This window comes from Bombus bifarius, unplaced genomic scaffold (genome assembly GCF_011952205.1).
Source record: "Bombus bifarius isolate JDL3187 unplaced genomic scaffold, Bbif_JDL3187 scf7180000010252, whole genome shotgun sequence".
Lineage (NCBI taxonomy): Eukaryota > Metazoa > Arthropoda > Insecta > Hymenoptera > Apidae > Bombus > Bombus bifarius.
Window position 1 is genome coordinate 568,309 of NW_022885576.1, and position 22,599 is coordinate 590,907.

At 30.9% G+C, this 22,599-nt stretch overlaps 1 protein-coding gene across 1 annotated transcript in view; it reads right to left on the reverse strand.

The window, feature by feature from the left end:
• The window catches only part of LOC117216217 (serine-rich adhesin for platelets), a 133,394-nt gene that overhangs the window by 50,042 nt on the left and 60,753 nt on the right, over positions 1-22,599 (reverse strand). The window contains exon 7 of the mRNA XM_033462788.1: positions 21,272-21,311. Coding sequence (XP_033318679.1) covers positions 21,272-21,311 — 40 coding nt within the window. The remainder of the gene's footprint in view (positions 1-21,271; positions 21,312-22,599) is intronic.

The following is a 22,599-nucleotide window of genomic DNA, read 5'->3' on the forward strand; positions in this document are numbered from 1 at the left end:
AACTTATAATATTAGTGAATTAACAGGTTATACGTTATCGACTTTTCTTTTATAATTTTATAAGTTTTCGTCAAATAATTGCGGCAATTTGTACAATTTACTCGTAGAATTTCATTTCTTTTATTAAGCAAACAAACCTATAAACTTATAATTCTTGTAAGATTTCACTAATAATATTAATTCAATCGTGCCTCGAGTCCCGAAGTTTCAATTATGTAATACTTTTATTTCATAGATAAATATAGGATAAAAAAAATTGTTCAACCATCGAGTTAAGCACCATTCTAACGTCTATCTTGCAAACAGACAAATGAAAAGTTTTAGCTATATACATATATGCAACTGATCACTATTAAAAATAAAAGAAATTAGTATCTAATAATAAAATTTTTCAGTCGTGCCAATAAAAATATTCGTTCTCACCCTAGAATAACTGACCAAATCTACAGAATTCTAATAAATTTTCGTAGCCCACATTTCGATACGTTTTTTCCGTTACCTTGCCTAAGAATGCTTTCGTAGATTCTGTAAGTGGTCTCACAATCAGCATCCCTCAGACTAGGATGCTTCGCGCCGCCATCCAGACTCTGGCTTCTATTCCGGAAATCCTCCTCTTTCTTCTTAGGCGGGTCCTGACATTCGCTCTGTCGCCTCATATGGCCTAATCTTCTCCCAAAGTGTCGTATCATCTCCTGAATGCTGTAATGATGATGATGCTTCTCGTGATCGCTGGTCATATTGAGCGACGTGGGTGAAGCTCTTCCGCTGCTCGTCTGATGATTCTGTGCATATTGTGACTGTAGCTGATGAACATGATGAAGGGGATGATGATGGTGAATCGACTGATGATGGTGGCTGCTCCCATGAATCGTATGATATACCGAGTGATTGTGCACACTGTGATGGAGGGATGAGTTGTGATTGGAAGAGTTTAAACCATGAGACGAGTCGTGAGACGAGCCGCGAGACGAGCCGTGAGACGAGTCGTGAGACGAGCCGCGAGACGAGCCTTGAGACGAGCCATAGGATGTTGAAGAACCATAAGAATACGTCGAGCTCACTGAACCTCGAGATATTCGTCTTTGGATATGTTTGTGATTTAATAACTCCTGCAGGATCTTTGTGTCGTGTGTTCTAGTGTCAGACACGGAGGAACTCCTGTCTTGATGATGATTGACAGTCCTTGTGTCGCCATTGTGGGAGTTATGGTGGGACAGTAGATGACTTATTCCGTGCATCTTACTAAAAAACTTTTCCCTTTTATTTTGTATTTTTAAGAAGATATCGTTGATCTTTGAAGAATATTTCTTCTTCTTCTTCTTCTCTTACTTCTTTTTCATTTAATGAAAATTGTAAATCGGGCAGAATGTATCCGAGCAGTCTTTTCTTCTCGATTTTCGATGTCGCTCGATGATCCTCGAGATCGTTGTTCGTTAATGCAATAGGGAAGACGCTGTTCCGGTGAAGCTGTGACAAACAATTACACACACACACACATGTGCTATTTATATGGAATAAATGAAACCAAATGACTCGGAGACACGTGGACGTATCGATTGAAGAAACTCGGTTATTACTTATTACAGTTTCACTGGCTAATTGCTTCATAGAACAAATATACATAGCATTATGTGTACTATGTATCTCAATATACAAGAACTGAGGTACTACAGGATTTGCGAAATATTTCAATAGCGGCGGAATAATGTAGATTTTCGTTGCTTTCAAAGAACTGCTGTTCGATTCAAGGAAATAGCGTGAATAGGCGGAGATTAATGTAGTCGGACAAATACGATGCTCTTTGAAAATTAAACTCGTCTCGAAATATCTAAATTTAGCGGAGCTTCGAACTCTTAATGCTGGTTTCTGCTTACGCAAACCAATTCTAGAGTAACTCGCATTCGAGTCTAAATCGCATGCAAATATATGGAATACATGCTGTATTTACAGCTTCTGTGAGGTAAGATCGCTCGTGTTACGAATGTACGTGCAATAATCGATGAATAAATTGTCTTTTGTGTGTATTTACAAATTGACAAATTTCTCTCATGCAGAGATAGTTCGATATTTAGATTGGTGTAAAAAGACGGATCAATTTTTGGCACCACGAACCATCTCCATTTCTATAAACAACTAACTTTTCGTGAAATAGCCACGATTCTCCGCGTGATACGCGACATTGGATGCGCATCTGGCATGACGCCGAATTATGAATGCATCCGATTAATAAGTACGTACAACTTACATATTTACATTTCTCCTTCCGTCAGATTAAATCGAGGAAATTTCATACTGCTGAATAAATTTTTTATATAAAAGATTGATAGCATTTTATTTGAAATTATTATATTTGGTTAATTGCGTCAGTATTAATAATATAATATTTGATGATGATTATTATTATGAATATTATTCATATTATTTTGATAGATTTTAGTACTGAAAAATGTTTTAACCCTACTGTGGTTTCAGTAAAATTATTATAAATATGCTTGTTTGTATCCTCGTGACATTATATTACAATCTCATTGTCCCTTTTCAAATGGTATGTTACAAATAAAAATAGTTACATATAACGTCTTCGGCTCGTTTTTGTCTATAAATATTAAGACACGAGGTAAGGATGGAAATCAATCGTTAAAATGAAATATTTTGAAGTATTGGCTGACATTAAAGTCGAATGAAAAGAAAAATAATATAAATTAACATTATAATAGTTCTGTTCCTATTCAAAATTATAATAATTGGCCAATAACAGTCTTTTCAACTGTGCTAGACATATCAGCATTGAATGCTTATGTTTTATATTCTAAAGTAAATTCCTCGTGAAAACCGACATCTTTGAGAAAAAGAGCATTCGTAGAAAATTTAGAGAACGGATTGATACAAAATTATATTATACGATGAAAATATTAGTCGCGTACGAAAGCTGCAAAAGAGATATGGTGGAGTGTTATAAATACGTCGGAATCTTCAACATCGGCTGAAAAAGTTACAGTTCACAGAAAAAGAGACAGATACCACATATGTACTAAAAGACAAAAGAAAAAGTCGCAAAAATGTTACGAACATCAAAAGCTACTATTATCGTATATTTACAACTTGTTATAAATAAATAACTTTAGTAGACTGTACCAGCTTTATATTATAAGGCATTATAAAAAAAAAAAAAACATAATAACATATAGCATTTCCTTGATCCTGTAGTTAGAAAATGAAACTAAGAAAACGAATTTTACATATAAGGGTCGCTTTTGTCTCGGAGACCTTAAATGTGCAGTTGAATCAAGGACTACAGCAGAGTTAAATAAATTTAAATATGTTGATTTTCTCCTGAAAGTTCTCATAAATATTATAACTTCTGATTTACTAAGCTATTTATCTTAAAACTATTGAAACTGATAGGTATTAAGTGTGCATTATTATTATTATTAATGTAACTAATAGTGACAGTTTATTTCTTTTTGGTAAATATTAGTATTATAAATTTTCACAATTTAATTTGAAGTCCTTTATATTTTTTTCCGAATATGTCAATAGTCTCTGAAAATTTTCAATTTCTTATTGACCAAAAATAACGTTACTAGTAACAATTCATTTTATTTCATCGAATTTTAGTATCATGTTATTCCTTAACACTAGCTTTACGGGCGTTTCTTAGATACCTATCTCTACGAGGACCCGTCAATCTGACGGGTAAACGAAAATACGCATTTTCTTTAAAAAATCGATTTATTCAAATTAAATCTGAATTGAACAATATTAGGCTTCACGTTTAAATAAATTATTAATAACTAAAAAGTCTTTTTTTTAAATTATCACGGAAATGATAACAATAATATTAACGCTATAGGGTAATCATATTTATTGAGCACATTTTTTACAAATATACTGAATTTTGTTTGTGCATTTTCAGCATACGATCTTTTTGGAATATATACAACAATTATTGCTTCTATTTTTTTTGCACTAGCCCACTTGGCAACTTTTTCGTACTTCTGACGTTGAAAGTGACGGAAATGAAGCATCTGATCTTTGGCAAAATATGAACTCCTTCCTGGATATTTTCGATCCGGTGCACTCTTTACACAATATCCACGCGTTTATCGCTGCCAAATCTAAAATATTGAAAAAGAACTTGGAGGGGCCATCGGAAATTCCCTGCTTTCACACTATTATTTGCGTGCCATCTGGTCAACGACGTCCACACCAAACTTTGTTTTATTATAATTTATAACGTTTATAACACGTTTATAATTGTCTTCTACTTGTATACCTGTATGTTTGGTGCTTAGAAGGAAGATTTTTACGTTAGGTTTACTTTTATACACAGTAAGCGTGCAGTTTTCTGATTTATATAAATTTGAGGAAAACAAAGTCACCTTGTCCTTTTTTCCCTTGAGCATCGAGTTTCATCTTTCCCCATATAAGGGAAACCATTCAAAATATATTTTGTTTGGACGTCAACTCACTTACAAACCAAAACTTAATGCCAAATTTATGCGGCTTATTCGGCATATATTGCGTAAACCTGCATCGGGCTTTCGTTGGAAATAATTGTTCATCTATTGAGATATTTTCATATGGCTTGTAACAAGCCCGGCTATTACTTATAAATCTGTTCCATATTTCGGATATCAGCGCAAATTTATCTGTTTGTAATCTTTCGGAGGCTTTCAATGATCTCGCTTCATATGCGGCCCGGGCATGTAGAACTCCTAGAAAACTACGTGACTCAACAACTGCGATTGTCCGTCTTTTCTCAAAACTCAATGCGCCTCGGCTTCAGTGCAATCTTTTATGTGTTCCATTATGTGTCTATCGATTACCAATTCAAAAGCACTAGTTACACAACCCGACATAATATTCCTCTTAGCATAGCCAGTAGGCCCTGCGATATCCTTGAATATCATACGAACGGGCGTCCTACCCCTAGATCCGGCTGCTTTCAGTTTTATCCACTGCGTCCCGTCAATTGCAATTTCAGTTTCACCCATTACATTTTGGGATGTGCTTGGAACGCTCGTCCTGTCATCCTCGGAGTCAGAACTAGAAAAAATACGCATCCTTTTCTTGTTACGACACACTTTCAGAAAGTTTTCCTCTTCACTATCCGAAGGTCCTTCTATCTCTCCGCTTTTAGTGTATTCAGAACTTTCACTGTCAGCTTCGCTTTGGCCTAATTCATATTGATCTACTTCGGAGGTATCCTCAGAACTATCTTCATTGATGTTGACAATTTTGTTCAATATCTTATTATATCTCCTGGACTTACTCGTGATTGCTAGAAAAGGGGGATTGGTCAAAAAAAGAAAATACTGTGCCCAAATTCAATTATCCTATTGCAAATACTTACAATAAGCGGAGACAACAATGGGAAATGTTTACAATAACTGAAACTTTTGCACACTGTCTTTGAAAAACGGTTTGTTTATGAAATCAGCTAGCCCGTCAATTTGACGAGTTTCGTAGAGATAGGTATACTACATACAGATTTCAAAAATTAGAAAGCCTAGGAAAAAATAATTGTGTGTATAAATTCTTTAGATGAAATGATTAATTTGCGATGCAAAATGGTTAGAATTAATGCTATGGTTTTAGGGATATTTCATTTTGAGGTTTGAAATCCGTCGAATTAACGGGTCCCGTAAACCTAGTGTTAAGGTAACTTATATTGCCTTATTTTTTTGTAAATAATAATATAATATATGTAATATATATATAATATATATAATAATAAGAATATATTAGTGTCAATTCACTCAATTCGATTCACAATCACGCGATTCGTTTCGAAGAATACTGAACATTATAACTGAACATATATAAACACAATTATATATTATAATTGAGCATTATACATGTGTCAACAGTGTTTAGGCTCGATACTCGGTAACGGTTTTGAATAACGACTGACGATACTCTCAAGCATAATCATACATATGTATAAACAGGTCTGGAGACTTGCCAGGGGAAATCGTTCATCTTTTGAATTGACTTAAATCGGCGGACTCGCTTTCGGTATATGAGTGCCCAGACCTGTTTATATGATCGTGCGTCGCGGATGTATAGTTTCGGAGGTCCGACGACGCTCTGTTGTTCGTCGCAGAGGACCGCGGGCACGGAGCCAATGAAGCGAGGTCACGTTGCCCCGTAACACGAAAAGCGATAAGGATTTTCTAAAAGGATCTGGTCACGGAGTGATGAATCCTCTGGCAAAAGAACTGCGAACTGAGTCAAGAAAGCTTAACACTTACGCGAGATCCAGACCGACTAAGATCAATATAGGTATTATCTAACAAATGGTAATCCATTTTATTTCAAGACATTTTAATAGCAGAACATTTTTCACGGTGACTCGAACTTGCCTTCTTTTTATAAAAATTTTCATATTCCCTACAATGCGTATAAATTTTCAAACCAGTCTAATACCAGAATAAATAAATTTTACGATTGTTTTAACTTTCCAAATATGTTACATACATTCGTAAACAAAACGAATATAAAGTATATATTTGTTTCCTTTAAATCAAAACAGGTAAACAACCGATATAACATTAGACATTATCCAACTTAAAGCCGCTTATCCAGCGATAAGCCAAGCTAATCTATGCTAAGCATAGCAAAATGTGAAAGCATTTGCATCGATGCATCTATAATCTATACGAAATATGGAACCGTCTCTAGTGGAAAACACAATACTCCGCTTATCATTCATAGTTTAGCTGAGCCGATGGATCTTCGATCTAACTCCTCCGACATAGAAGCAAGACTATTTACTTCAATTAAAATCGATCGTTAAGTATCTAACGACAAGCTCGTTGAATCTTGTTACCAAATAAATTTTATCGTCGACTGCTCAAGATGGAAACAAACCCAGTTCAAACAAGTGTAAACTAAAACAGTACAATAACGAATTATATGTACATATTTATCGATATATAGAATAATTCGATACAGAATCAAATGCACAAAGATAATAGTGGAAGTGAAGAACGGGCACATCCTTGAGCGATAGTTAAATTAGACTTCAGGAAGAAGTATTTATTAGCACACTCGACTGGTTGCGAGATTAGAGGAAGTATTCAGATCCAGCCGATTATTATGTTGCTTCTACGAGAATGATCTTATTTTCCTATTATTCAAAAATAATGGAATCTCATCTTGGCCAATTGCTAAAGTCACGCTGAAATTAATTTTTGGCGGTGTTGAGATGAAAACTTTAATTTACACGAAACAATGGAATTAAATTCTGCTTCTATTAGGTTGGCAAGTATGTGATTGCGGATTTTGTCAATAGGTGGTAATGACCAATAATTTTTATTAATTAATATATATAAATAATTTTTATAATTATTTGTTTGTGTTATTAGAATATCAAAATTATTTTAAATATGATGAATAAAATATAATAGTAATTTTTCATTTGAGTATAAGAACGCAAAATTGCAATTTAAGTTTCTGAATTTCTTTTGGAAGTTTATAGCGCTTTCAGGATAGACAAAAATTAATTATCGGTTGTAACAGTAAAACATCTCGGCAAGTTAAAACTTGCATAAACAAGCAATTCATAGAAATGTATAGGATGGTTCATTTTAACATTCGATCGTACTACAAATTTCTTAATTTTCTATCGATAATCAGCTAATCTTCGGTAAAAATTTGGTATCGCTACAATAATATAATGATAAAGTATAGTGGCACACTGATAATTCCTAAAGTATAAAATATTCAGACAAAGTAAGATATTAGACACTGTTAACTAAATAAAATGATATTTTAAAAATGCAAATGAAACTTCTAACAATACCGCAGAGTATTATTAAGCATATATAAAATTTATGAAAATGAAATATATATACACGATGTAAATACTATAATCAATAATTAATCTCTATAAACTTAACAAAACATAATTAACAAAACATTTTATTTTTACTTTTATACGTATTTTATGTATTTACATATGTCTTAAATATCTTGAATATAATTATACAATACAAGACCTTGTCTTAAATTATAGGTAATATCTTACAAAAACTTTCAAGTATTCCTTTAAAATATGCTACAAGAATAAGGGCTTAAAATTTCGCTTAAGATACAGTTAAGGGGCAAAATCGATTTAATTTCGTATCGTTCGATCGTTTACGCATCCCTGATTTTAATTAAGTCCCTGTGCTATCACGAACTTAAAATCATGGCACCAACCTTCCGGCTATATGCTTGGAAATGTCCCAATTTTGACAACGGGGTCGTCGATGTGGCAAATTTCGGGGTCGTGGCAAGGAAACTAGGTCATATCGATTGACCGTCTCCCCATTCTGCAGGAGTGCGCGCTTAAAAGAATTATTATAGTTCTCCCTTTTTTTCGTCTTTCGTGCAACGAGATGAGCAGTGAAATTGGTAGCTAGAACTAAGGACAGAAACTCGGCAACGATCTTAAAAATAAGAATCAAGTTCAAATCGCGATTTTACTGCCTGGTAAGATTCATTCTTTCGTTCATCTTATTGCATTACAAACTTTTATGTCCAAAAAATTGGAAAATGATATATTCCATAATACATCCTATATTCTATATTATATAATTCTAAATTTGTTCATTTGAAAATTATTTTTATTTATGATATCTTACATTATTTTGTATGGGTACTGTCTATTTTAACATCTTATATGGTTATATTAAAATAACCAATTATGTATAGTTAAATACATTTAATTTTACATTGCAATTACAATACATTACAATTACAATACATTAATACAAAAAATATATTTAATCTTATTACTTCACTAATGTGTATTTAACTTCATTCCATTATTGTCGTTGTTTAATACTTGATGCTTTGATGCAATTTTTAGTAACTTTGCTTTATTTCCGAGCATTTGATAATTGAATTCATTTTAAGATATAGATTACATAGCTGTACTAAAATATATAACTGAGTCTAAATTCTGATACTGTGAAGTATCATTCTATTTAATCTTATCATCTTACAAATATATATCTTATTTGATTTTGTTCTTTCCGATATTTAGTATCCAATAAAGTAATGTACTTTCTTGATAACTTCGCTTCGTTTTGATTCATTTGATAATTGAATTCAAGCATTTAAAAATATATAATTATATTAAACTATGTAACTATAATATACACATAATAAAATATATATATAATATTTAAGTTCAAATGTTCGATGATTTTAATAAATATTTCACTTAGCTTCATTTCTTTCAATATTTAATATCTAATACATGAATGTAATTTTTAATAACATTATTTTTCTAAAAATCAGGTAATAATTAAGATATTTAACAATTAGAAGCTCTACGCAATTTCAACCAATAGAATAAACTAGATATAATATATATGTGTAAATGAGTAAAATATCCGGAAATTTATTTGATTTTTTATAGAGGCAAGATGAAATTTACGTTCATAATATTGAAAAAAATTTTGATAGACGCAGTATCATACAGAATTTATACCGGAATAATAAGTGGCGATGACATCAGCAGAATTATTGTTTTTCCAATCACGCACATTTTAGCATAACGGAAATCATTTCCAGCATATCGTTCGTACAAACATGCATTGGAAGAATAATACATATTTAGTTAAAGTCAAGCGATAGGATAAATACTAGTTAAGAAACTAACTAATTTCTAATCATATTAATTATTAATATTGTATTTCAAATATCCTAATAAAGTAGTATCATAATTCAATCAAATTTATATATCACTTTATTAATAATAATAGTAAATTGATATTTCAAAAGAGAAAAATTTATTTCCATTTCTGTTGAAAATTTGTAGAAACTATTTACTACACTCACTTCTTATTACTTAAAATATTAGATATTAATGGTCTAGATTTTAGACAATTTGACCTAAAAATAGAATTATGATGATATCATGTGTTCGCTTATTGCGTAAGTTTTGCATTTATAATTAGGTGTAAATTTCTTGCTGAAAAACAGTTTTCCTCTTTTTTTTCTACATTCTCTCTAAACCTAAATAACCCTAATATTTTCTAACCCTATATAGGTACATATTCTTTACGTTTTTATTTGTCATTCTTTTATCAAACATATGCTAAGTATAGGTATTTAATGAAGATATGTATTTCACTCACACTCACACTCACTCACACAATACAGTGTATTTTATATAACCTTCTAACTGTTTGTCATATCGATAAATGAAGATGACAAAGGAAGAGTATGTTATACATAATATGCATAATTTTATATTTAGAAGAAGAAAGAAGTTTTGATTAGATTCACAGATATAAATACACACAGATAAATCTTTTAAAAATAAATACATAATCGGTGGAAATTTATAAAAGTAATGATGTAATTAATGTTATAACGCTTAATATTTTTAAAATGTTCAAAAGAATGACGAGAATATAATAATATATATAATTCTAAAATCAAATAATTGATTTGGTAACATATGTTTGGTTCACAATATCAAATTTAAAGATTTACTACCCTTTAACTAGAAACTTTACCCGGAAACTATGACTTATCATATTCATCTCTATCATCTTCATACGTGATCGAAACGAGAGACTTAAGGAATTTAAATATTCAAAAAATTGGTAGCGATGACGAACATAATCGTAATCGTAACAAACTAAACTATTAAGTTTAATATCAACTTATTATCATTTATTTAGTTAGTTTTTGTTTATCAAACGCAATTAGGGAAGTGCGTGTTTCGTTACTTTTTCATTTCTATCGTTCCAGTAATATCACATATATAAGAAATCAAGCAGAACAAATTTCTTGCAACAGTTCCTATCTTAACGAGCAAAGAGAAGAGTTGACAATAATCACCTAATAACTTTGTACATTATCATCCATAAGGAAACACGCGTAAAACGAAAAACAATTTATACATGATACGTTAAACCATGAAGTATCTGCGTAAAGGTCAGGCTCGGAGCAACATCAACATGAAAAATTACATCAAAGGATTTATAAATACATTGGATTTTCAATTTACATACCGTTAGAATAGTCGGTTTGAGGTTGAAGTAGTGATTACTTCGGTTGAGATGGTTCACCGAATCGATCTTTAAAATGTCGCACATGATACATATATGTATGTATGTACATATGTAATTACGTTGCGAAACCGGTCAGAGTAAATATACCTCTATTATAATACGTATGCATACATATGTTTATGTACATACAATACATACCAATTACGTTTACGTATACCATGATCGAAAGTAGATGATACGTTGAATCCGTTCTGCTACTGTCTACACACCAAAAGTGTCAGTATTTCACCATAAGCCAATCGAAATTAAATTACAACTTAATGACAGTGATCATGTCCGCGATACGTGCACTTCGCATATTCCTGATTTAAATTTAAATCGATATGCAGAGCGTCCTGTATACTAACGTTATAAGCTGGTTTCTCGTAAGTTATCATAGGTACATAGCGACAGTTTACTTTTTTCAGTTCTTTTTAAACAGTATGAACTGTCTTTTTACTAGTCCTTTTCTCATAGAACATAACAAACATAAATGCATAAAGCATTTAAGAAAAAGCTACGACCTGAGATAGCTAAGTAGTTGATCGCAAAAATGATAGATAAAAAAAGGTAAATGCATAAGTGGTTAAGCATTTATAGAAACTGTAAAACAAGCCTATTTATACGCCTTAAGGCTAAAAGTAATAAAAAAATCTCATCTATTATTCGATTCGCCTAATTAACTTAGATATCTCAAATTTTAAATTTTTACAACAATTAGATGACCTAGTTGCGATTCTTCGTATTTGAATCGTGTTATTGGTACGTTACGTTTTTATCATTCCAACGTTCAACGAATTTTCAGATCTGCTCTGAAGTAACCCGGAATATTCACAAGATATCGGAAGAAAGCGCAATATATCGACGATACGATTTGAAAAAATGGAAAAAAGATGCCGAAATACAAAACGCCACAAATACGACTAGTTACACCATCTGTTCTAAGTACATATATATTCGCACTCTTTCTATATTATCCCTTTATAATTAGAGAACTCTATTTTACTTGTGAGAGGAAACAAACACGATGGATTATCTATAATTCTTTTTAATTTAGTCCAGAACGTAAGAAATATCAATAAATTTTCAAGTTAAAAGGAACTGTAGAAAACTGTTTATTAAATAATCATAGACAACTACATATTTTCCGGAAGTTACAAGAACTGTTTATTGATTTACTGAAATTAAACTTATTTTCCAGTTTCCATCAAGTTGAATATTTCTTGTATTAATGTCGCGCACAAATAGTGGTGTGGTATCTGAAATCTAGAATCCGGAGACTCACATACATATGCACATTTCATGACGCGTTACATATAGGGCAAACTGCAGTGGCACGATGCAGTACATATAATGATTACTTGAAGTTGTCGATGTCAATTTTACTTCGATCACGTTTGAAAACCCGATTTCGCAGCACCAATGATATTACGTCGTGAAAATCACTAAACGTGGATTACAGAAGACATGTGAAATTCCTCGCAACGAATTGTATCTACGTATAATAATTTAATTTAGGAAGATAAAGGCAGCCGAGTACTATACAGAGACCACTGCTTACTTCGTAGTTCGTACAAGATACCAGATCTAGCTAATGAGATAGAACGTTAATAAGATTTTCAGAGCTTCCACTACTAACGCTTTCCGTGAAAACGTTTGCTTTATATTATATATTGTAAACGTTTCTTTTATGGAGAAGTAATTACCTACAATTCATATTTCCCTTAAAAAAATTGAAAGAATAAAAAGAGAAAGAAAAAGTAAGTACATACATATACGCTGTAACAAGTAGCATATTATAGCAGAGATAAGTAAAACAATGGGAAATGAGTGAAGCGTAAACATAGTATACGATCTTACTATATGATGAAAGGCCTATAAAACTATAAACAAGCTTTTTAGCGTTTCACCTTCTCCTTAAACACGTTTCCGGTTTCGAACATCGATACGATCGACGTGTGAATCTCGAAACCGGTTCTTCAAGGTCGATGAAGACCCGTCAGCACCAGACTGCACTTTCAGAACCAGCTATGGCAACATGTTTACTATAACACTTAACAAGTTCTTCGGTGACCGACCTATATACCTAAAGGCCTGTAAATCGTGTTTCACGAATGATCGAGAGTATTATCTAAAATTCATTGCTATATCGTGCATTCTTTTATTTTCTTTCTTCGTTTCGTTTTTTCAATAGAAAATTTGTATTACGAATGAGTACGAATCTAATGACAGGTGATTAGTGACTTTTGGCAATGTTTACAATTAGTATGCTTAAATAAATTCGAAGCTGGTCATTTTATCAGAGTTTAGTTGTTACTTTCATACGTTATTATAATTTTTTAGTAAACATCTGGATGAAATTTCACTGTAATGCATATTGAACGAATTACTGATGGTATTAATCAATGGAAATTTATTTTCTGTGCGTTTGTTATACCAAGAATAGATAGCTGACGTACGTCTGTTTATTCGCGCTGCGATACCAGACATCGTAACTGTTACGTTATGGTATAAGAGTTAATACCCTTAATTAGAAAATTTTGGTTACGCATGAACATCGTCGATGACGGAAATTTAATTATGGTTACCAATAATCATTATCAATGACACAAATTTTATTTTGGTTACCCATTATCGACGCCATTATCGACGCCAACAAATTTTTTTAATTACATTCGACTGCTAACGATTGTTATTAATGTTACTGATAACTAGTATATATTTATTAACAACATAAAAATATTAATTATAAGACATGTATCGCTTTTAAGCGAAAAAACGGAATGAAAATATATGATACAAAGAACAGGATAAAAGATATTGCACTACTATAATAATGCAAATATTATACTACAATACCCTTTATCCTATTTCCTGTTTCATATATTTTCATACCGTTTCTTTGTTTAATAGAATATATGTCTAAATTTTACAATTACGTTTTTTTATGTTGTTAATAAATACTAATCATCAGCAACATTAATTGCTGACCCACGGCCATTAATAACTGCCAACCAATTTATCTGTCATCGTCGGTAACTATTATCGTATTTCTATCTCCATTTATATCATATATCAAACTTTAATGATTGTCGACAAAATAGTAGACAAACAATTAAATTGTATACTTAGTTACATACGTTGAATTTACAATTTCGATGCTTTTCAAATTTTAAACAATGCATCAAATAAAGTAAATCAATAAAGCCAGTAAAATAAATAAATAAAACTATCAAGAAACTAAATCTATGTTTAAATATTTCTCAATCTATTCCATCTCCCACGCAAGCATTTCATAATTCAACTAAAATCGTAAACACCAACCACATAAAACCACTATTTAAGAAAATAGCTTTACACATAAAAATCTTGATTTTGCTTCTTCCATTTAATATTCAGCAACTACTTACATAACTTAATTAGAAATGAATCTCTTTATCGTTCGCTACTATAATATTATAATAGCGACAGGAATAAAAGTTCAGTTGAATGATACTCATAAAAGTATTAATTTTTAGAAATAAAAGCCATATAGAATACGTCAATATTTCTCAGTGATTACGCAATGGAATAATTTCTACGAAATTTCTAAAACGATATATTAAATAAAATACATAAATAAATAAATATGTATGGCTTAAAAATTATTACGTATATAATTACAATATAATTATTTCTGAGTTTATTTTATGTAATATTCAATTATCCCGTAATTCCATTAATCCTGCTGCGATCCTTGAATTTTACGTTGCAATCACGCTTTCGTTTTAAGAGAAAGGAAAATTTAATGTTCTAAGGAGATCTTCAGCATAAAGTGAAATGAGAATTGGTGAGTAGATACTGTAATAACGATCCTTTTATTTTCTCAACTTTTTTTCTAACGATAAAGAGATACGACTCGGTCGAAAGATAACCCAAAAAATACAAAGGAGTTGAATTCATAAATAACAGCGATCAAATGAAATAATTAATTATAAAGTAATTTGACATATAAACATTAATTTTACTATTTTTGCCTAGTAATTACTGCGCAATTTGATTACAAATAGATCCCTTCATTGTTAACTGTCAACTACCGTCATAACAACAATTACAATGAAGGCAAAAGCACAAAGAAAGTAAAGGAAATAATCCGTACGAAAAGGATCCTGGTTAGAAGGGATCTTGTACCGTGTGACCTTATCCCTATTCTTAGGACATTCTATCCACATGGAAATTCTGAGTTGGCAAAGTAAAGGAACACGTCTCCTATTACCTTCTGCCTATACACCACATTTACATCTTTACATTGCTCACCAGCGAATTGGTGCACCACTCGTCTTCTAATCTTATTGCAAGTGTTATCAACGTGTGGCAACGTAAATATACAGGGTGGTTGGTAACTGGTGGTACGAAAAATTTTTATTCTATATTTTCGACTTCTTTTTTCGCGTAGAATCACCCCCTTTCCGCTTCTACCACCAGTTACCAACCAGCCTGTATAATACAAGCCGTTTCCCAGCCGTAGGTTCGCAGCTGTAGTTTAAGATGATTGTTCCTTGGAATACATGCAAAGTTGCCAGAACTAGTACGTTCAGTTCGTGAGAATCACCTCTCAGCAGGAGCATTTTGCTTGTACGATCTACATACATATGTACGTATACATATAAGTAGAATTTCTTTTAGCCTAATACAACAGCACTTCTTTTATAAGCTTGCTAATTAAAACGTAAAAATTCGTCATGCAGCTTCTAGACGTCATACTTATTGCGAATTTCCTAACTTTCATCATTTTGAAATTTTCATATATAAATCTCTAAATTTCTAAATTTTCCTACGCAAATTTATTATTCCCCAAGTTTCTATATCCTAATTTTTTAATTTCTGAATTAAAATATTCTATCCATATTCTATCCTTTTTAATTTATGATATTTCATATCACCTAAATCAATAAATTCCCAAATTTTCATATCCGAATTTTTTACATTCCAAAAATTTTACATACAAATTCGATACTTTCAGGTTTAAAATGACCATAACCATCTTTCAAGAAAAGAAATTAATATAATTACATATATATTAATAAAATAACATAATTATATTATTAATATATAACAATATTATAAAATAATATTAATAAAATTACGTATATATTACAATTTTACATTTACGTTTCCTACATTTTCAATCTAAATTTCTTTAAATTACTGTACAAAATTTAGTTTTATACGAAACTATTGAACATACTTCATCAGTAATATACGTTTGTATATTTTCAAAAATATTTTCTCGTTAATGTCAGTTCTCAACTAAATTTTCTCACCCACTTTTTCTCTGCCGACAAAAATACCGTAATACTTGCAAACAGAGTTATATTTAAAAATTCGGTGGGTACGTTTAGGTAAACGTTTAGTTGAATAATGAATGAATAAATATGAATGAAGATAGAATATCTTTTGATCAAAAGTTAAGACTTGTAACGTGTTAAACTGAAAGATTTTAAGAACATTTTTATTCATTATAACAATTAATAAAATTACTTAACTAATATTAAATATACAGAAAATGTTCCATACAATCTAATTACCAATGATATGTATTTTCTACGTTAAACAAGATTTTCTTTAAATTATGGGACTAATTACCTGAGCTCCAATGCTATATCAATTCCAAAGTTTCCATAACTTTTCAACGTCATTAACGACAGATTGTGAGTTTATGATCCAAATCTGGTAAGTTATTGATCATATAATAAAAACATTCTGATTAACAATATATACATATATAGCTGTCTCAGCAATCGTGATACAATTGGTAAGAGGGTAATTCTACGTAAAAAAAACTTAAACTTACATACTTAAACTTAGCTTATCGAAAAATGATCAGAATTGTTATTTTTGGGATCGTTATTGTAATTTCACTACTAGAATACAATTATATTATTGATTAATTTTATTATCTAACGCTATAAAAATTATAATATACGAAATTTTGTACAAAATATATATTATTTCCCGCTGTAATATTTAATTTGTTCGAAAGAATAAAAAAACTGTAGAAAATGTATAAAGCATAGAGTACAAGGGAAATATTTAAGTTTAAATACCTTCCATAAATCTTCAAACGCAAGAAAACGAACAAAAAGCTTAGAAGTTCTCGAAGGGTGAGGAGGTTCTGCTTGAGAACAATGTTTGCTGTCTCAGCTCATTAATGTGATTTCAACGGAACTATATATGTATTTTTTGTGCCTTGCAGGCTGCATGGGATTTCGAGGCGTGTTTTTAATCGGGCATGTTATGTGTGACCATGAAATGTTCACATACAAGACAAGTTCTAATAAAAGGCTTTCATTATAAAACTACAACGGACGACAAATGTAAATTACGTGAACAATAATAACTCTGGATAAAGTAAATATGTAATGTGCAAGAGAATATTTTATTGCACATTCGAGTTAAATCCGTTAAAATCGTGACTCGAAAAAGAAGATAAACTCTCTAGATCTGTTCCTTTTTCGTCGTTCATTTATTCTGGTATGACCACACACGTGACAGAGTGACTGAAGGAGAACACGAAAAAAGAAAATGAAGTATCTGAAATATATCGTACATTGTTGTTTATATATATCTGAACAGTCTGGTATATCTAATAAACGTATACATGTGTACACGAAGGTTACCGAATCTTTAAATTAACGGTAAATTAATGGCAATCAATTTTAATAATTACCGCATGTATAATAATATTTAAGATATAAAATTTATAGTAGATAGATAGATACATACATATTATTACATATTTAACTTGCCCGAACCTTTCTCATGAAACATTATGAAAGAGTTAGCCCTACTGTATTCTTTCCGTCATTTTCGATAGTATTTTCCTAACGTCAAGATACATACATACATATATCTTAAGTTTCAGCAAAACATGAACAAATTATTATCGGTATGCGCGATTTTATATTTCAATTATGTATTAAATATCTTTCTAAAACATTATATATATGAAAATTCGGTGATTGCAGCAGGGATAAACAAGTGACAGTATGTATAGTCGATTATACATGTGATTTGAGTAAAAAATCATGCGAAATAATCATAAAATATTCATAAAATCATGTTTTTGTTTAAAAAAAAATTGGATCCAAAAAGTCTCATCAATAGTCATGCGAGTGTTAATACTAGAGGAAAAATACTGAATGGTAAGATACAGACATACATTTGCATTCAAAGGCGTGATATTATATTATGTCCTACTGAACTATATTTTTATATGAAACTGTTTTAAACTTCGTATGAGAATGACAATACGTAGAAGATAAGTACAACATGGTACAAAAGTAAGAAAATTTCAAAGGTAGTGCACCAATGCTTATTTCATCGAATAAACGTCCACGTCTCCCAATCATTACGAAAATAAAACGATAAGTTGGAAAAACGTAATAAATACTTACCAACTGTTGCAGAGTAGACCGTTTACGCAGCAACCGATTCACCGATTCTTCGATTCTCCTACATACTTGTAAATTTCACAGTACACTACACAATTAACTCCATTTGTAATTTAATATCCTTTAACACTTGTAAAACGTCCACACTGTTTACTTTTACGAAAAAGCAATATCTATCTGGTGAAATTTATCGGCTGTCACTATACGGAAAATCGACGATTTGAAGCTTTTCTTGAGACACATACGCGAAAATTCTTAGCATTAATTACAACCACCATTGGGTAGTTTTGCGCAGCAAATAAAGTAATCTTAACGATGAAAGATTCGACAAATAAAAACTACCGACGCGACGTTCGATCGTCAAGCAACAAAAGCACCGGTTCTAACACACTCAGCAAGTTCGCCGCAGAAAAGCACGCAACGCGGAATCGTGTTTACCTTTACGATCACAGGTCGCGTCGTTATTGACAAGTTCTAATCATAGTCCGTTCGAATAGCAATTCGCTTCTTAGTATTATCGAGAAGACTGCACATTAAAGTAAAAAAGAAAAGACATCGAACGTTTCACGTTACAACCAATAAGTTTCCAACACCAGTCTCGTGCAAAATCTTCAACGATACTACGTTACATTTCGCACGTACGAGTTTCCTGCGACGATTCACGCGCGCAACGTCTCGGCACGGCGTATTAATTGAGCACAATTGTAGGTTAAGAACAGTCGGTAACTTTTACACGATTGGTTATTTCGATGATGATGCGTGGTTTTAAAGAATCGCGGGCATTAATCGTTAAGCTGGTGAACAGAGAACACGAAGCAGGCAACTTCAAGCACGTGCCACCGTACGCGTTGCGGTACAAAAACCATCTGAAGCGCAAGTCCCGTCAGCATCAGTCGTCCTACATACATGCTTCGCAATATACGCGCCATATTAAATGCAATGAAAAAGTCGACATCTAGCGGCGGTGTTGAGAGTTATTATGAAATACATATTTCGTCTCTTGATAAGCGAGGTATCTGTCACAGTACTTATCATGGCTCACGAAAGCATTTGAACATCTATCTTAGAGTACTTTCATGTATACATGTACATTAGATATATATCACATAAAATGCTTTGAAATTTCATTAATGTTGTAACGAGCTGTACAGCTGTCGCGAGTATATTGGTTTTGAAACCTATCTGAAGATGTATATATACATAATAGTATAACACATAAAATTTATAGGATATTTATTGCATGAATAACCGTTATAAACATATTATAGGTGTTCAAAATGGTTACACTGAATATTGAGGCTTATTAATATAATGGATAATTGATTGCCTACATACTTTCCTGATCCCTAACTTCCCTATAGATCCCTATATGAATATATCCAAATGTGTTTCAAACTTTATCAATATAATTACGATAGTCGGGTCTCATCATAATGCTAGTGAAATTTCAAAATGTTTCCAAACTTCGCATAACATAATATGTACATATATCGATAAAAAGCTTTTGTTTCTACAAATGTTCAAACACTTTCGTGACGTAAGCCACTGTAAACAAGATACAATACTGCTCATAATCATCCGGATACTTTGATCGGTTTGCATTGACGCATATTAGTAATATATTATTATTAATACATATGAACTAATATTATAATTCCCAATGATTGAAGCACAATACTTGCGTTGAGACAATCAAAATGGACAGTATTAATAATAATACTTCATATACAAAATTAACACGATTGTATTATATATTATTTAATTTATACTATTATATTTTGGTATACTGTTATTAATAATATATATTACTAATAATTAATATTTATTATATATAATATATATATATATTAATATAATATATATTATTCATAATTAAATAAGAAAATTAGTAACATATATGTATTACTAATAATAATAAATAATAAATAATTAATAATAAATAAATAATTAATAAATTTTGTAATTTATTAATCATGATTTAATCACGATATTCAATCATTTAGAAGAACCATTTCCACCTTGATAATTTGAAAACTAAACAATCTGAAGATTCAGAACTTTTTAAATAATGAAACTATTCCGGACCTTATAGAAGGAAATTTCATTATTACATATTAGGTTTTGAAAAGCAATGTTATTATGTCATAATGCCTTACGATATAGCAAAAAATCTGTAATAACAACAAATAATAGAATTATCATTGACTTCTTTTCATTTCTGACTTCGCGGTTGAATTACATTCTCTAAATAATCACGTACCCAAATATTTCTGAGCAATAACGTATGTACGTGTACAGTATCTAAATATTGAGAAATTGTAATATACATTTACGTAGCATTATCTCATAGTTGTGATGTGATTATTATAGAAGAGGTATATAATATGTTCTTAATGTAGTCTAAATATTCCTTAAAAATATTTTCTATTTTTTAGAACTTTCATCTTTTTAATTAAGAACGTTATATACGTATATAAATATAGATACCTATACGTATATATGTATTTATTTTTAATAGACGTACTGATTTTTATTTAATTGATTATATATAATATGTCACAACATGTCGTGACGGTATAAAAAGTAATTAAAAAAGATGTAATTTTGTTTTTCAGACACTATCAGTCAGACATCATTAGTCAGACATCATCGTATACATATCTCAGTTATTTCGACATGTATGTATGGTCGTTGTTACTTAAATGTTTATGTTGTTGGAACTAATAATCAGACACACGATTCCAAATCTAATTAAATATAAAATATATTTATACTTACTTTGTGAGGCTGTTTGAGACTGATGTTGAGCTGCAGTTCTCTGTAACAGCAACAAACATTTGTTTTAAACGGATTGATTATTGAAATACAATAGAAGTAACTGATATGTTTGAAGATCACAGAAAAGTTACATAAATACTCGATGAATTCCCGATGATTCTTGATTTTAATAACATTATGACTACAAAGAAATGTTTTAATATAGAATACATCGATAAAAATAGGAAAAGCATGTTAATTTTCTAGAAGTTGAAGATATAATTTGTAAAGCAAACATATATAAACATATAGCTAATATATTAATATATTTCTGTACTGAAACATTATAGCGTGTTAATTTATATTTTTAATTTTAGAAAAACTGAACAAAATTTGATAAAATTTTACAAAACAAAATAAAAGAACTTGATAAATTGACAACGTGCTAAATTTTGAAATTGCTCCTCGGTACAAAATAGAAAATGTGATTTAAATGAATTGTTCCCGTACTGTTCGTTTGTACAAAGATCAATTTTAACTTTATACAGCACGGACTGTCACGTACCGCTACCGGGGCGACACCAGCATGAGAACATTGAAACATACATTTTAAATAAGACCGTTCACACTATCCATCCCCAATCGTTACGTTACATTATCGTTACGTGACGCTCCGCGCCGTATAGTGTAAATTACCTTTAAGAGATATATTGAATATTCATTGCAATGATGATTATTACAAACCATTAAAATCATTGACATTTTATATCTTAAAAAATACATTATATAATAAAATAATAAATTTTAAGTACATTTTGGAGGATCAACCGTATCCCTGATGCTTCGAGACTCTTCGAATCTAAGGAACGACTTCTTGGTTTCCCTTCTAAGTAATCATCCTTTTTTCCACCTTTTATCCATCGAAAATACGACGACATATTGCACTTTCAACTTATTACGCACTAACACAGTATCACATATATAATCACATAATTTCAAATCTGACAATATGAAGTTTGTTCACTGTATTCTTATAGATGTAAAAGAAATCAGATAGATTAATTTTGTCAATTAATTTCTGAATTAAAATTATTATTTCAAACCTGCATTATAAAGAAACAAAGTTAAAATATAAAAAAGAGCAAATAAGGTATAGAAGGCGTAATAATAAGGCATACAAATGATTTACCAAAAAACACAGAAAGGATGTAGAAAATACTGATATCTAACTGTCAAGTTTGATGAATTGATAATTCAACGGTGAACAATGATAACTGGTCGCCTGAACGGCATTGTTTATGGTAAAATTGTACTAGTAATGCTTTCTGTCAACCGGAAATAGAAGAATA